Source organism: Atractosteus spatula, chromosome 3, assembly GCF_055471065.1.
Source record: "Atractosteus spatula isolate fAtrSpa1 chromosome 3, fAtrSpa1.hap1, whole genome shotgun sequence".
In the NCBI taxonomy this organism is placed as follows: domain Eukaryota; kingdom Metazoa; phylum Chordata; class Actinopteri; order Semionotiformes; family Lepisosteidae; genus Atractosteus; species Atractosteus spatula.
Genome location: NC_142708.1, coordinates 53,574,231 through 53,591,451, shown reverse-complemented (window position 1 = coordinate 53,591,451; position 17,221 = coordinate 53,574,231). Strand labels below are relative to the sequence as shown.

The window sequence follows — 17,221 nt, the reverse complement described above, 5'->3', positions numbered from 1 at the left end:
TCCAAGATTCAGACATATGAAGACCTAGAAAGAAAGAAAAGCACCTTCTTTTCTCCAAAAGTCCATTTTAAAAACCCATCAGAGAGCAGGAGGCATGACTCAGGCCATGTTTCTGTCCACAATCTTCTAAAGTGAAACTAAATTGCTGGCATCCTTTGCACTGCCACTCTTCAAAATTCCAAATGTACAAAAACCCTCTCTCAAATGGGAAATATTTTTAAGCCATGGGTTGTCAAGAACAGCACTAAGATGTCCCAGAGAAGAGGTCATGTGGTCACATCGATCTTGCACTGGGAGATATTTGCTCTCCATATCACATGGATGACATTACGATTCCTACTCACTAAAGAACCTAGATTAATAATCAAACAGCAAGTTGTTTTTTGAGTTTCTTTTTGGTGTTGCTTTTCATGCTAAGTTGCCTCAAAAGAAACTGTGTAAGAATAATTGTAATTTCCAAATTCTACTGCATTCATATGTTTTTTCACAAATTTAATGACAAAACAAAGTATTCCAGCCTGACATTTTCATTTGACTTTGATATGCATTTACAACCCTTGTGTGATGTTATAGGGACCACGATGTGAAAACTTGGAGAGGTGTAGGAATGTTTCATCCAACATTGATTTGATTTATTTGGGTGTAATTCCCCATTAAGCATCAGTAAAGTGAACCCTACCCTCTTCAGAATCATAACTTCAGGAACAATACATACAGACAAAAAATGGATTTAAAACTCAAAACAGGAAGTACTTTTTAGCTGTAACAAGATACACAACTACGGTATGTTGTCAAAGACAATACCATTACTACTTTTAAGAAATAATGATCTCCTAAAAACATTCTTGTGTTATAATACTCCATGCACAGTTTCTTTCTTGGGTCAGCCTCAGGATGTTCGCTGAGGAACAACATTGTGCTAAACGAATTAAATCATTATGAGTGAGACATGGTTTATAATTCTTTCTGTTTTCCAGGTTTTATATGAAGTAACAGTTGTCACTGGAGACACTCAGAATGCAGGGACTGATGCCAACATTTTCATGGCAGTTTTTGGGGCCAGTGGAAGCACAGAAGAGATGCTCTTACAGAAGAATGAAGACAGGTGCCTCCTTTTTATTTCAATATTGCAACAAGTGTTTGCATGTTAATGCCACAAATATCATTATCAGCTATTACATTTTATATTCATTTTAAATTCAAATTCTGGGCATGGTTTCAAACAGTTTATTTATTATATATACTAGATATTGTCTATGGGGCAGCACAGTGGCATAGTAGTTATCCCACATGAAGCCCAGGGATCAATTCCTGACCTGGGTTGCTATCTGTATAGAGTTTGTATGTTCTCCGTATGGGTTTCCTCCCACAGTCCAAAGACATTCTAGTAGGTTAACTGGCTTCTGAGAAAACTTGTCCTGGTGTAGGTGTGTGTGTTGTGTCTGTGTGTGCCCTGCAATGAACTGCTGTCCTGTCCAGGGTGTATCCTGCCTTGGGCCCATGGCGTGCTGGGATAGGTTGCCCACAACCCTAAACTGGAAGAAGGAATTAGAAAATGGATGGATATTATCTATGTTATGTATAAAATCTATACATTCCATATAACTCAAAGTAATATCAAAAGATGAATCAAAGAAATAAACTCAAAATACTTTTAATAGAAGACGTTTTTCTATTACATTTTGTGCTATATGATATACAGTATATTAGTATGTTAACACATTGGTATTTTCTAGGTTTGAGAGAGGTCAAGAAGATGTCTTCAATGTGGAAATAGATGACATTGCACCCATAAAAAAGATCAGGGTTCGCACTGATGGCAGTGGAAGTCGTCCAGACTGGTTCTTGGATAAGGTTGTCACTGATATCTTTTTCATGAACATTTGAGCACTGTCACATTAACTAGTGCTATTGGTTATTCTATATACTCCAAAAGACTTTGCAACAACAAAATTATTGCTGAATGGAAGTACTTAATACTATTAAGTATTGACAGTATTGACACACCTGAAGAAGGCTTCACAGCCGAAACATTGTTTTCTCTTTTCTCTTTTCAGCGTGAAATAAACCTACAGTATTACTTGTTCCCTTACTTAATGTTATTAACTGCAACAACACGTTTACTTTTATTTAAAACAAAATCAAAATATACATGATACAGTAAATTAAAAAAATTACAAGTCAGATAGGTCAAATCAGACTTTGAGAAAAAGTAAAACAATCATTGCTGTGTTCAACATATTTTTATATATTTGGGGTGCCAAATTGTATAACAAAGTCTGCTGGGAAGATGGCATTCACCTGCTTTGTTAACAACATGTGCACAAAAGCTGCCACTCAAACATGTGGAATGAACTGTTCACTGCATCAGAAAAATAAAGTGTCTGTGGTTTAGTAATATTCAAGTTGCAAATCCCTTAGTGCCTGTGCATCACTAGATTACAGAAAAAATACTCTCCCACAATCTATATCTCTCTTAAGCCCTACTCTCCTAAACTGTTCCAGATTGATTTGTGCAAAGCAGTGGTCAGTAAATAGCAATTTTTTTTAAAAGGTTAAATATAAAAGCTTAATATTTATGTCTGCCAAATTACCTACACATTATGCAGCTAATTGTTTGAGAACATGTTTTTTTTCAAGATTTTCTCAAGATCTAGTATCTAACCTCATCTGAAATTTTTTTATGAATAACCTAGGTCTAGAGAGTAATGTGTTATGAATAACATAACAGGAGGATAAAACCAAAGAAATTAATTTTGGAGTTCTATCTACTGTAAGTGATCCAGATTCCTCATTTCACCTCATTTCAAATGGAACTAACCAAATCTGACCCATTTGAAACTGAGACTGTGGAAAAGCACCTCCTGTTAAAAAAGTCATTTTATAGTATTCCAGGACTTTTTTTATTTTCTTTCTGGTACAGTCCTAAGTACAGTTATTGATATAAATTCAGTTTATCCAAAGCACAGATATTTTGTCAGCTCAAGATGCACAATAAAAAGGACCTTCCTTTAAGAGTCCATAAGGGAAGATTTTCTGGTTTTCTTTACATTAGGTAGTCATAACAAATTGATTTTGTCATTGTGAAATAAAGAAGATGTAATAGGTCATATTTCTTTAGTGAAAATTGTAATCTTAATTTGGTAATAAAATTGCTCTCTAAAGTCACATTTAGCAATTAACCTACGCCCTAATGTCTAACGACTTAAGGTTTACAGTATTTATTAAATTACTCAGTGGAAAGGATTATGTAGCAGAATAAATGTAATTATCAAATGTATTGAAAAATCATTAATAATATTAGTAACATACTGTACTAGTAGTGGATCATGCTGTATGCATAATGACATTTGTTATATAATTTGTCACAGCCATGATGTATACTGTATTTTTTCCAGGTCTAAGCTGGTAATTCATTTTCCTTTAAACCAGACTATTGATCTGACTTAATGGAGCTCAAGAGACTCAGCTCCCCAACATTTGTGTGTGCTTATGGTTTGATGTGTTTACGCCGGGTTGATTTCTTTAACCTTATGTTCATTATTCATTGCAAAAAAACAAGTAGAATTTTATAGAAAATGAAAAACCGAAACATCTAAAATGTTGTTGGGGTCCATCCTGGCTGTGTTTATTATTGCACAACTCTAAAAAGACATTTATGTTCTGTGAAGTGAACCATCTCAAAGTTTAACAGTGTGATCAATGCATCTGGACAACTATTTTTTTTGTGTATTTCAAACCACTAATTGGAATTAATCCATTGTTCTCAGCAGACGGTGACAGATTGTCTAGGAGGGGCAAGACAGGGATGAATGAATGAACCTAATGTATAGTGGTCTATTGTGGTATAGTCTGTGGCTCTAGAGGCAAGATGTGCTGTAGATACTCTTATAGATTATTTACAAAGGCAGACTGTTAAAGGGGATAAAGAAGACACCTTCAGCTGGCAGTGGATTTACTAGTTTAGGCTTTTCATGGATTATTTCATGTGGCTTGTAAAGTTTCCAGTATCAACCCATACTATATGGTAAACATAATACTATGCTTTAAACACTGTAGCTTTTGCAGTCTAAACGTTTGCTCGGAATTACTTCCACAACACAAAATTATTTCCATTTTAATTTAGATACTGCATATTTTCATCAACAATTACAATATAGGATATCTGAACAGATGGTCCTAAGTAAACACAGAGGATAAGACCGGAGACTGGATTAAGCCATCAGCCCTCTAATTAACCATTTGTTCCAGATTTTCCATCAAATCCTTTCTGAACCATTTTTTTATATCACAGTCTCTTGGATTAAGAGAAGACTGAGCTGTTGTATACAAAATAAAAGACTGAAAATGTTTTGTACACAAAGTTTAAATGATTAAAATATGTTGCAGGACATTTCAGACAAAGGCTCTTTGTGGAGAGAGAAATGGAAGCACACAGACAACCTGATCTTTTAATCATTCAGACCTTCTGCACAAGACTTTTATTGAAACATAAAAACTGTCATTTGACAGTTAACATGAGACTGAAAGTCAGACGTTTATCATCACAGTACAACAGGGTGCTCAGGGTGGTCATTTCTTTTCAGCCCTTGTAATACATACTGTATAGAGATCTCAAACTGAAGCTTCTGTGATCATTAAGATTCCAATCATGTTGGCACAACAGTGTTGTTGTTTTTTTCGGATCTATTTGTTTAACTTCTCTTAGCAGTAGCAGTAGAATCGTGTATGTAGATAAAGATTTAAAGTACTAACCACTTCATGGCATGAAAATACATTAAGTAATTTATTTTTTAAACAGATTATTTGAAATGTGTGTGAATACCAGTAATGGGTAATGTAAATAGGAAAGCATCTGATTGTTGTGACACAAAAAGCACACGGATTCACCAGCATCTTACACCCCTACTGTATGTCCTTACCATTCTAATATGTTTTTTTCAAATCCTTTCCTTTTTTGAGAAGGCTTACTAAAAGGCTCTGAATTTAATGGCGTATAGCAAAGAAAAATCATTTGTATAACACAGACTGAGAAAATATTATAATACATATATTTGCAATTTACACATTAAAAAATCAACAACAAAAAATGTCTTTTATCTTGCAGTGCTTGTTCTTCTGCTGCTTATACTGTATGTAGGCCAACTACTTTGTTTTGTGGTGTGCAGTTAACAACAGTTCACTTTACTTTCTGGTCCAATAAGAAATGTTTTTAAAAAGAAAATGATTGTGGACTGTTTAAACTATTTAAATCAGCTCTCTATAAATTATGTGGCACACCTCTCTTCACAGGCAAACTCTTTAGGCTGCTGAGACTAAATGGATGTCAAGGGTGGGGTTCACAGTAAGTTTGACTTAATTCTGGCTGTTCTGCAGATTATTTTGCGGAATATGAGCACAGAGGAAGTGTCAGTTTTCACCTACAATGAGTGGCTCTCCAAGACAAAGGGACCTAAGAGGACGACTGTATGTGAGCTAGCAGCTGTGGTGGATGAAGAGCAATTAGTGGAAAAAACAACCTACACCATACAAGTGAAAACCAGTGATGTATCAGGTAGGACTTTCAATCTCCTGACAAGTATCCCTTGCTGCAAATAATTAAACTGCGCTGTATTCTGTGATAAAAAAGATAATTAATTTGCAGTAACAGACTCCTGCAAATTTATCTCGGAAGCATCTGTGATGAAATGCAATAAATTTACAGGTTTAGAGAAAGATTTAAAAACGGGGAAGAGATAACAGTGAGTCACAGATTATTTTTGACTGTGTCCTCCTTTCAATTTCATCTGAAGAGCGGGAGCACACATCCATTTCCTTCTCTTTTTAGGGGATTTAAATGCAAATTGTATGTACTGACTTGATTTTCAGGATGATATTTAGAAGGCAGTGCTAAAGTTGAGGCAGTTAAGAATGAAACTTATCAGGGATAAAAATGTTAAGTTTGTTAAATGTTAAATGTTAAGTAAATGGTAAGTTTTCCTTGCTGCCTTTCTTATCACACAGATTTGTTGCACCGCTTTTTTTTTCCCTGCAAAGAAAAAACACCTGTCAACTATCATCTGTGTTCCTCCACATGCAATACAATTAAGCCTGAGAATGTTTTCCTAGCATTGTTAAAAGCTTTTTTTTCTATGTATTTAATGAGATTCCGGTGTTCCTAACAATTTCAGGAGGTTTTTTTTATTCTTCTTGCACTACATCCAAACTGCCCTCTCGGCACTTACTGTACATGATCGTACGGAGGGGCAGCCCAATGCCCCACCACAGACAAAAGTGAAAGAAAATGTAGAATGAAATCGCAAAAGACAACAACAAAGATCTTGCCCCTTTTAAAGATGCTAAACATCATTTTCAAATTGTATTTCAGACAGTTTCATAGGAAAACTAGCTATGAGTACACAATCAGACACACAATCATGCACTCCTCTACTTGCACACCACTGGGTGACAGGGTCCACCTCCTAAACACTGCATTGAAGTAATGACATTAGCACAGCTGTTATTAAACACTCATTCATGTGCCTTATTTCTTTAGCCTGGGACTAAAGGAGCCTATTGCACTAGGGTCTTTGTCTAATGTGTTACTGCACATTACGGAGACATCATACATGCTAGCAGGTTAGTTTCCAAGGGAGTGAGGATGCTCGTATTCATTTTTCTTTGATATCGATTCAAGGAAACATTTTTTTTTAGTTTCTTAACCTGGTTTTCCAGTGTAAGCTCGCTCTCGGTGCAGGATGAAGTCTGGCTCTATTCACTACATGACCGGAATTCTCCTAGAAGTGACTCACAATTGGTTCAGCGCTGGTGGTAGGGTTGGGATTTGCCAGTTAGGACTCTCTTGGGTCCTAGGAAATACCAGGTGACTACAGCTCTGGCATCCTATACAATATGTTAGCACTTAGCTTATAGGATGTTAAAAGATGACCAGCTCAATGGGTATGTGGGACCCATTGGCTGGGTGTATACAGTTCTTCAAAAGGAAAAACCATACCAGAGCTCATCCTGATTTCAGTACCATTAAACTGACTAAAGAGCACAACCCCTTTGATGTTTTTTCCTATTCATAAAGCTGGGTGGACTTGAGCAATCTGGGTAAATAGGGGTACCAACTGCAGTGTCTGCAGTGAAGACATGAACCTATAACCTAAAGTCATGACTCCACAGGCTTATACAATGCCAGGATAGGTGTATCATGAAAAGTAATTGACCATTCTTAAGAAAAAAAATAAGCCTAACCATCTTATTGCAGTTTTACTTATTCTCATGTATCCATTTTTAAGGGCTTGGAGTTTTTTTTGCCATCTTAGATAAGATTTCTTAATTTGAATGTTTCTGCTGTGTCTTTTAATTCATCTTTAAAAGACAACATCTAACTGCTAGTAATTCATTCTCCGAAGAGTAAGAAATTCTCCAGAGTTCAAAAGCTCCACATCCCCAATTGTACTTTAAACACACTGGCTTTTGCCTTTATGCACGGTTCCTGAATAAATTATTCCACTTGTTAATCAGTTTAGTACTTTTGTGGTTGCCATGGATGTCTTCCAAAAATGCCTTTCTTACATGAAGAAGCAGTGACATGTGATGTTGCTGTTAAGTTATCCATGTTGACAAATAATAATGCAATAAACATTCAAGCATTCCTAGGGGAATATAGCTTGTTTTGACATGATTCTATTGTTACACCTGAGTTTGTCAAAGGTGGATACTAAAAAAAGCTTGCACCTTTATTCTTCTATGACAAATTATTCAACACCAAGAAAAAAAAACATACATCAATCCTCTCATCCTCATTTGTGTCCCACCAATTCATATACCCACGAGCCGCCCCTGATTATATAATTAAAGAAGTTGCCTTCTGCAATTTCTCATCAGTCGGTAGAGATGCTAATCAGTTGTCATCTGAAGCATTAAAAATGCTTTGCAGGTACATCCTGCAACGCAGACGTGTAATTAGAAAATCCCAGAAAAAACATTTTCTCCTTGTGCCGAGAGCCATGCTAAAAACCCAGTATCGTTTTCTAAAAGACCAAGAGCATAATACATGACAGTCAAAGAGTGAATAAGTAAAAATGATCAGTAACTAGGAGCTGTCAGTTTACTTGTTTTGGGGCTAATTGGTAGCTCAGGGAATGTACAGAATCTTAAAATGCAGCATACAGTGAAGTGTCTCCCTCACCCCATTTAACAGGACCCCTGGGGTGTTAACAGGGATTTAACATCACTTTATTAACCCTTTACAATTTTCTCACATTAGGAATTATCTTTTTGCATACCCCAGCTTGCTCTCCATGAGACACACAGACAGGGAGAGAGCCTGGGGTCAGAGCACAGGGTCTGCCATTGTATGGCACCCCTGGAGCAGTTGGGCTTAAGGGCCTTGCTCAGGGGCCCAACAGAGTAGGATTCCTCTGCCAGCTGCGGGATTTGAACCAGCAACCTTCCAACCACAGGCGCAGATCCTTAGCCACAGAGCCACAGAGCCACCGCTCCGCCCCTTAACACCCCATCTTGAACAGTGTTCTAATATCAACTATAAGAAACAGGAAATCAAAGTTAATTTATTTCTCTTTTGATATGGCAGAGATTGTGAATAATTAAAAGTACTAAATAATGATACTTTTATTACAATTATAGGGTTTTACCAATGATTTGATAATAATTATATCAGGCTGGAAAATGTTTGGGTGTTTCGTAATCGTCAGTAAATTGCATTTTGGTTAGTAAGTGATTCAGGGATTCTTTGTAATGTCTTTGCAGTGGTATAACATTCCTCATCTAGTGTTGCCTTGCAGTGTTCTGTAGATCAGAATTAATTTTGTAAGTCAGGTAAAGGCTAGAAAGGAGGAATACAAAGAGAATATTTGATCTTGAGGAGTCTTGGTATTTCACATTGAAACATCTTTGCAATATAGAATAAAATATTACAATATACAGTATTCTATTATTAATAAGAATAAAAAATAGAAGCTATAACTGTAAATATTAGGGTATTCCAGAATAGCCCAATCATTCCTTCTGAATAGATGATGTCTTTATTCATCTTATCTCCTCCCCGTCTGAGATGCATATAATTCCATTTCGGTTTTACAGTGCATCAAACATCCGACTCTCCGTTTGTCAGTATGAGCACAATGGATGGTCTTACAGAAAATAAGTGTCAATAGGAGTCAAAAACCACAAAAAATACAATTAATAAATAAAATAATGACTAAAAAACTTTACATTCTAATTATAAAAGCTTTTCATTGAACCAGTTTGGCTGAATACTCTGTTGATTTCCTATGTGTAGCTGAAAACTTTTCTGGTACTTCTTGACCGCAGCCATCTTTACTGAATATTTTTATATTGTGGATTCTGGGGAGGTGAATACAGTACAAAACTTGGAGCCCCTCCTCTAAGGAGCTACTGGGTATGAGATAGGCTTTGCTTTCATCCAGACTGCTGGGAGAGGGATAAGGCTTTGAATTTTCACCGAGGTTTGGGGAAATTACTAATCTGTAGAAAACATCCTTTATCTCACAGAATTGTCTGTTACACTTAAGGCACTTTTAGTTTAGTAATTAGTCAAATCTGCAGCATTTTTGAAAACAGCACATTTTCACTCCCCATTGTTAATGATGTAACATTAACCTGTTATGAACATTATATGAGAGAGATTGTGGAAAATGTTTGAGCTCCTGTCTGTTTAAGCAGTTACTGAGCAAGAAATGATAAAGTGCCAGCAAAATGTGGCATTGTGAGGCTGACATCTTCACCATTGTTATCACTGAAATGATGTCATTGGCTTGTGACATGCACTGAGTATGTTAGTGGCAAAAGCATCTTGTCTTTGTATCCATAGCTCTTGTTCTGTGATTGACTCAAACCAAGTCAACTCAGTTTCAGGACAGTCAGATTTGGAAGAAAATTGGGTAGGATGGAAGACGCATGGTCCTGCATGCAGTCAGCATATATCTTGCAGTTAGTGGCATTTCACACTGGCTCTATTAACGTCTAGAGTCAATATCACCATATTTAATAACTGCTGTTTGTGCATCAAAAATATTAGTAACACCATGGATATTGTCAAAGATGATGGAGCTGCACCTTCCTGACAACAACCTGGGAGTGAACCACTTTTTTTGACCAAGCACATCAGGCTACCTTCCCCCAGGGTAGCCTGATATGCTTACAGTTCCCTTAGTTGAGCCAGGAGATGTGCAAGTGGGAACTCATCCATTTAGTTTCATTGGAGATAATAAAAAAAACAAGGGCTTATTGTCAGGGTTTCACCACCAAAATGTTGCAGACAGGGAAATATCTGCCTGTTCAGTATGAGGAAAATAGACAAAAACAAGAAGGGAATTTCTTCTCCTGGCTTGTCTGCAGGATTTCAGTGGATCGGCGTGTGGTATGATACAAACAAAATAATAAAAGCACTCTCTTTTTCAAATGTTGGTCACTAGAGAAGAACAAAGAAAGTGTTTATAAACCCCAGCAACAGATGGGCAAGATGTAATCATATATGTGATGTAATTAAATATTTGACTGATCAAAATACCATAAAGTTGTGATCATTATTCTACATTATTCAGGAAATTCAAGACTGAATAGCTTTTTATTTACTTTCAGATACATTTTAATCAAAACTAAAAGTCATTGTAACAATGAAAATTGCACCACAAAATCAAATGTAGAATACATATTAACATTCAATGAATGGCCACATTTACTGTATATATGTATGAATGCCAACACCCTGTGACACTGCATTTTAGATTAGGGAGTCTGATTAATTACTACAGCTTTCCAAGTTAAGAGCACTAAGTTTTTCATGTTATTTGTAGTCTGTTATGTTCAGAAAGTGATAATTATTCTCTGGAAAAAATAAGTGGGGAAAGCGGCTGGTTGTTTGCAGCCTTAAAGCAAATCAGTGAGGTTTGTGAATTGCTCTGAAAGCAAAGGATCTAGAGCTTCTTGATTAATTTAGTTTTAAGTTCTAATGTGACAGTGAAACCTTGAAAATATCACTTTGACAGTTTTCAGTCACAAAAGCAGTAGGTATAGGGAGATTTGATTGAAAAAAAATGACAACTTCATGTAAACAATTAAGCTTTGACAGAATTCAAATAAATTAGCATTTAAAAGGGACCATTACTGCTATTGAGTCTGTGAAAACAATAATGGCAATATACTGGGGTCCATTTTTGCAGGATTTAATCAAAAATGTCCATATGTCTCAAATACTGTTTGTATCCAGCAACTGGCCACACCATGGCAGGAATCTGGTTCTTAACTGCAAGAGCAACAACATTACAAGTGCAATGTTGTTTCTTTAAAAGCAGGTAGATGGATTATGTTTACAGTAAGGCATGGTTGAAATTTGACGCCATTGCAGAACCTGCACATAGGAACCAAGAAATATGGTTAGTGGTTCTTTACTCATACATGTTAGCAATAACCAGTAATGAGAAAAGAATGAAGTCCAGTTTCCAATGTGGGAACAATATCAAATTCATGAAGATTGGACTCAACAGGATTGGAGCGTTCCATACCTGTTTAAGCCGTCCTCATCATTGTCATCAGCTCTTTTCACCCAGCTGTTGCAGAAAGCCCTCTCTAAGGTCCCTCTGTGGATCCTTGTCTTAGGCTCTTTGGATTCATGTCTCTTCCATTATACTTTCAGTGCTGGCACTCATTTCACAAGTGTAGCAACCTATGCTAATTTTTATGTTTCTTTGCTCACTAATTCATTGCATTTTTCTGTCCCATCATGCTATTCCTATCATGGATGTATCAAATTAAAACATTAATAAATCATTAATTTATTGCAACATGTACATGGGTTTGAATTTAACTTACTGTAGACAGAAAAAAAGTACATTAATACATACAAATATAGACACCGGCTAAAACAACAATTATGTAATCATGCTCTCATCACCGGCATTAATTAAGTGCTATAATTTAAGTGCTGGTTGAAGTGTTTTTGTTAATGGATTTAATAACAAGCTAAAAAATAGAAAAGGTAGGTATAATATAGGAGGAAATCCCAATCCAGGAAGTTAAACTGAAAAAATATGGTGTGAACACTATAATTGAATTAATGAGCCTCAAGGTAAGAATAGGTCTAATGTGTTTTTATGAAACTGAGGTTTCAATGACTCAGACCTCATAAAGTATTTGCTTAATATGAATTTTATAAGAGTAGAAGCTGTTAGCTCAAGCAATTTCTTTGCCTCTGTCTGTTGAGATTTTCTTTCACCATTTTTTAATTATCCGACCTCATGCAAATAAAATCAAACAAAGCATTTCAGTGTTCCATTTGGAATAAATCAATGCCACGAAAACTACATCAAGTACATGATTTAGTCTAATGCTTTCGCTAAATTTTTCCAGAACATTTTGTAACAAGATGAAGCATATCCTTTTCTGTTGGTGTGTTGAAAACCTTTGGATTGTGTTCTTATTGCATTACGTATACATTTCTCTCTGTTTTCAAATAGTGAAAAATAATCATACACAATATTTTTCGATTTGTTTTAACTTAACTGTTACCCAATATATTGTATTTTTCCTTCTGGAAGAAAGTATAAACTAAAAGCTAGAGACCGATTTGTAAAGCACCTCCAAAGCAGATTTGCATAAACAGATACTCACTGTGTGAGCAGGTGTTAAATGAACAGTTATATCAAGCACTACAGAGGAAAAGCAGTGTCTGTGCCTGAAGTGGCAGATACTGTATGGCTGTTCATTTCCAAAGCAAGAAAAAAGTCAGTAGGGTCAGCATCATATAAAATTATTGCAATAATATTACTCATCCATGCACAAAGCATGCTTATGATGACAGTGATAAAGTCCATCTTACACCTTACAAGGGTTTATAGGACTGGCTATTGACTCCTCCTTTAATTAATTTATGTAGTATGGAGTGCACAAATTTGCAAAGAGGTTATACAGGACTCAGTCAAGCAAATTGACATTTTCATTCATTGCTCCATGCCATAGACAGACAATACCCATCCCTTACTAACATAGACAGCCATCATTGCTATCTATTACTCTAAAACATGGAATCAATCATAGTTTTAATTTAAGCCAGATGGACCTAAGAAGCCATGGCTTTCAAATTATATTGGAAATTATCTGAGAGAAAGGAAGAAAGGTAAATCATCAACAAACAAGAATAGCATTTAGTCAGTGTAGGGAACTGAAACATACAGGAGTTTTCATCCTTGTAATCTTTGACCTTGCAGAAATAAAAGGCTAATTTCATGAGAAATATCTCCTTGTTAGACACTGCATCTGTTCATGTATATGTGAGCTGTCAAACACTTTTCAGACTGTCTCTGTGTAGGAGGTAGAAAGTGTCCATAATGGTAGATGTGTGGGGGTGTCAGCTGACAGAGTGGTGTATCCTTATTGCAGTCTATAGGGAGCACTTAAAATCACACAGGGGGAATTGAAAAAGCATTTTAATATTGCATGTAAGTAGCACTTTAAAAAGTATGTGTTTTAGAGTGGGAAAACTACCAATTACACATTTTTTAATAGAGAGACATGTATTGGTGTGTAAGTTATCTATCAGAGAGAAATGGAAATAATGACACTTTTCAGCAAAGGCTCTTTTCAGCTATTTTGTTTTTAAAAAGTAATTGGATTCCATCCATGTGTCAACATTATAGTTCTTAATTTTGAGCTAAGAGTTTAGAGCACTGAAAAATTAGTTTACAAATCATTTCTCTCTGACTACAGCACAACAGAGGAAGGTACCATGTGCACTCCTATGAACAGGTCATTTAGTAACACACAGTCTAGAAAGGGAAATGTACAGTACAAGCACCATCTCTGGTAATTACTCCACTGTGGCCTGTCACTCGCAGTAAACATCTTCATTATTTAGCATCAATCAGACTCACAGTACTGTGCATTTCAGGTCACTATGGAGCTACCTAATCAGTGAAGCAGAGAGGAAAGCTTTGTAGAGATGAAACAGATAATTTTGGTCATTCTTCATGCTAGAGAACACTGTTTAGGAATCAGATCAAAAGCACCCCACAAACACTATAAAGTTTTCTGAAGATTCTGAATGTACATTGAGCCCTCTTTTGCAAGCTGTTTTGAACCTGAGCGGTGTCCTAAGATAACTGTGACAGGTTTTCCATAAGAGGCCCATGCAGATCCAGGACTGGGCATGTTTAGACCACTGGTTCTCAGCCCAGTCCCTGGGGGATCTCTCTGAGTTTTTTCTCCAGTTGCTAATGTTGTTAATCACAGGCTCATTCATTTCAGTTTTTTGATTGCTACATGTATTTAAATTTGTTTTTCAGTTCTTTCAACATTAAATGGAATTTGTTGTTACCAATTTCAGAACTCTCTTAATGCAGACAGTATGTGCCCGGAAAGGTAACAAGATGGACCCCTGCAATAGCATAAAACAAATCTTTGTGGGAATGTATTGAATGTATTTTTTTAATGTTTCCAATTTGGCTTGTAGGGGCTGGTACTGACGCTAATGTCTTCCTCATCATATTTGGAGAGAACGGGGACACAGGAACCATCTCTCTGAAAGAGAGCAATAAGCGCAACAAGTTTGAGCGCAAGCAAATGGACGTGTTCAAGTTTCCTGACATGCTGAGTCTGGGAGAGTTATCCAAAATCAGAGTATGGCATGATAATAAAGGTAAAACTAAGTCAGTACAGCCCCTTGCTAAGAACAATGGCTAATGTAGACTTAAAATGAAACCCAAATGCACACTTTTATTTTTTATACAATGTTTTGTTTTCAATCAAACTTCTTATTCTTACCTACATTGTTTTTTGTTTCTATTGAGACAAAAAAAACATACCAAATGTTTAAACTTATTTTCTTTTAAAAATGTGTCAGTCAACTGAGTGTCCTTTTTCGACACGGGATTGAGTGAGCTATCAATCATATGCTGCTTAAGCAAATGCAAATGTTTTTGATGAGTTAAAATTGTTATAAAGTGTGGTAACATTATCTCTCCTAAGTACAATTCCACTCTGAACTTGCACAATCTGGGCTACCTCAGTTCCCGGGTGTTACACTTCAGCACTGATTGAAGAGAGTCCCCTCTTATGTATAAATCAGTTAGGACACAAATCAGTTACACAAAAGACATTATACACTGTGCCTTAAAAAAGTATTCACCCCCTGTGTAGACACATTTTTTTCCAATTTGTATGTTATATATACATTTCAAGATGTATAAAAACTCATGTTATTACCAAGAAAATGTATTTCAAGAACGTAAAAGTGGCTTTCACAACATTCTTTCAAATTGTGTATCACAATCAGGTGCTGGTGCAGGCTGGCATTTGGAGTTCATAGATGTACAAGATGAAGTCATGAATAAAACATTCCGCTTCCCCTGTGATCGCTGGCTGGCAAAGGATGAGGATGATGGCCAGATTATTCGGGATCTTGCCTGTGCAAATAACGACACTTTAGACCTCAACGAACGAACTCGTAAGTCCCTTGTTTTCCCCTTCATTTGGTTTTGTTGTGTTAATGTTGCAAGTCAGATAAAGGTAATGCTCTGCCTTGTCAATGTGAAGTTACACCTACTTTATATTATTAAGCTTAATTAAGCTACTTTATAAGCAAAAAAGCAATTTTAAACTTGTATAGTGGTTTGGTGGTTAGTACTGTACACAAGTACACAACAAGAAGAACCTGGGTTCAATTCCAGGCTTGGAAAACTGTCTATGTGGAGTTTATGTTTGCTTCCACATCCACAGATATGAAGGCTAGGCTTGATAGCTTTAATACGAGGGTTTTAATCCTGCTCTTATCAAGGCAGGAATTTCTTTCAGGAATATTTGTGAACTCTAAAAAACACCTGATGGATCCTAAAGGTGCATGAAAGAATTTTAATTTTATGGATTTCATTCAGTTACAGTATACTGAATATGTATGATTTTGTTATTCAGAACAAATACTGTATGCTTGTCTTTATTAGGTTACTGGAAATATTCTTCAGGTGATCAAAATGCTAGATGTTTTTAACTACAATTTACTATAATGTTAATGAAAAATGTAATATGTTATAAATAATGGAGGAGCAACATTTAAGTTCTCAGTTATATTTTAATAACCACAAAATATCTGTTTAAGATTCTTCTTGGACAACAGAATCAACAACCTTAGCATGATTTTAAAAAATGGATAGATGTTACAGTTAATTTACTGAGTAATAAATTCTGTATTTCTTTGAAAGGATATGAAATTGTTACAACAACCTGTGACACAGATGACGCAGAAACGAAAGAGAATGTCTGGATTGTACTTGAAGGAAAAAAGGGACGTTCTAAAGAATTCCTCCTGGAGAACTCTTCAAAGAAAAAGAAATTTCAACGGTATTTTTAATGAAAACCTAACTTTTCTGTGCCCTTTTCATTCCTCACTAAAAAATAAATTGTACAAATTCCCAAAAATATTTGATTTTTCTATAAACTGTTATTGTATTCATTGCATGTTATTGTTCTTTCAGGGGAGCAACTGACAGATTTGATTTTCCTTCTAAAACTATCGGTGACATTGCCACCATCTGTGTTGGGCACTGTCCAAAAGATGGCCGAAAAGTTTCATCCAAAAACGAAGTTTTCTGGCACGTGCAGGAGATTGTTGTCACAGAAAAGGAGCTTCAAAACAAGTGAGTATACCTGATCTGAGCAGTCAGGGAAGAAATGTATATTTTCTATGCTGAGAGGCAAATGTAATGACGCAATCTTTATATAGATCATCCAGTAAATCCTCAAATAGCTTTTAACACCTGAAAAATAACTCTCAGGGCAATTAACTTTTAATAAACAAAACAACCACAATAATAATAACTATTATTATTATCAAATGGTAAAATCGATCTATGTTAACTTTTAATAGCTCTTAGAGCTATTAAGAATTTAACTTGTCTTATTGTGTGAAAAAGGATATTGTGATACACATGCATTGTGTGCATCCCAACCCCTATGAAAACAAGGCATTGGTGAATTCAGTCATTCACATGAAAGATACATTGGCATCCTGGAGTAGTGAATTCTGAGATGTACCATCATTTGGCTACAGTGTCCACCCAGATAGTTATTTTATTGTTTTTTAATCATGTCAGTGACGTCAGCACAGCACAATGTGATCAAGACAGCTGGAAAAACCTACAGCAAATGTCTGAAGACATCTGGGACACTATGGCTTGGGTTTAGGATTAGTCCATAGAAA

General features: G+C 35.9%; 1 protein-coding gene across 2 annotated transcripts in view; it reads left to right on the top strand.

Moving 5' to 3' along the window:
* LOC148837928 (lipoxygenase homology domain-containing protein 1-like) overlaps positions 1-17,221 on the top strand; it is an 81,184-nt gene that overhangs the window by 62,907 nt on the left and 1,056 nt on the right. For both annotated transcript variants that reach the window (XM_088911274.1, XM_088911275.1), the window contains 7 exons: positions 978-1,105; positions 1,737-1,854; positions 5,377-5,554; positions 14,480-14,665; positions 15,302-15,472; positions 16,224-16,362; positions 16,497-16,658. In XM_088911274.1, coding sequence (XP_088767400.1) covers positions 978-1,105; positions 1,737-1,854; positions 5,377-5,554; positions 14,480-14,665; positions 15,302-15,472; positions 16,224-16,362; positions 16,497-16,658 — 1,082 coding nt within the window. The remainder of the gene's footprint in view (positions 1-977; positions 1,106-1,736; positions 1,855-5,376; positions 5,555-14,479; positions 14,666-15,301; positions 15,473-16,223; positions 16,363-16,496; positions 16,659-17,221) is intronic.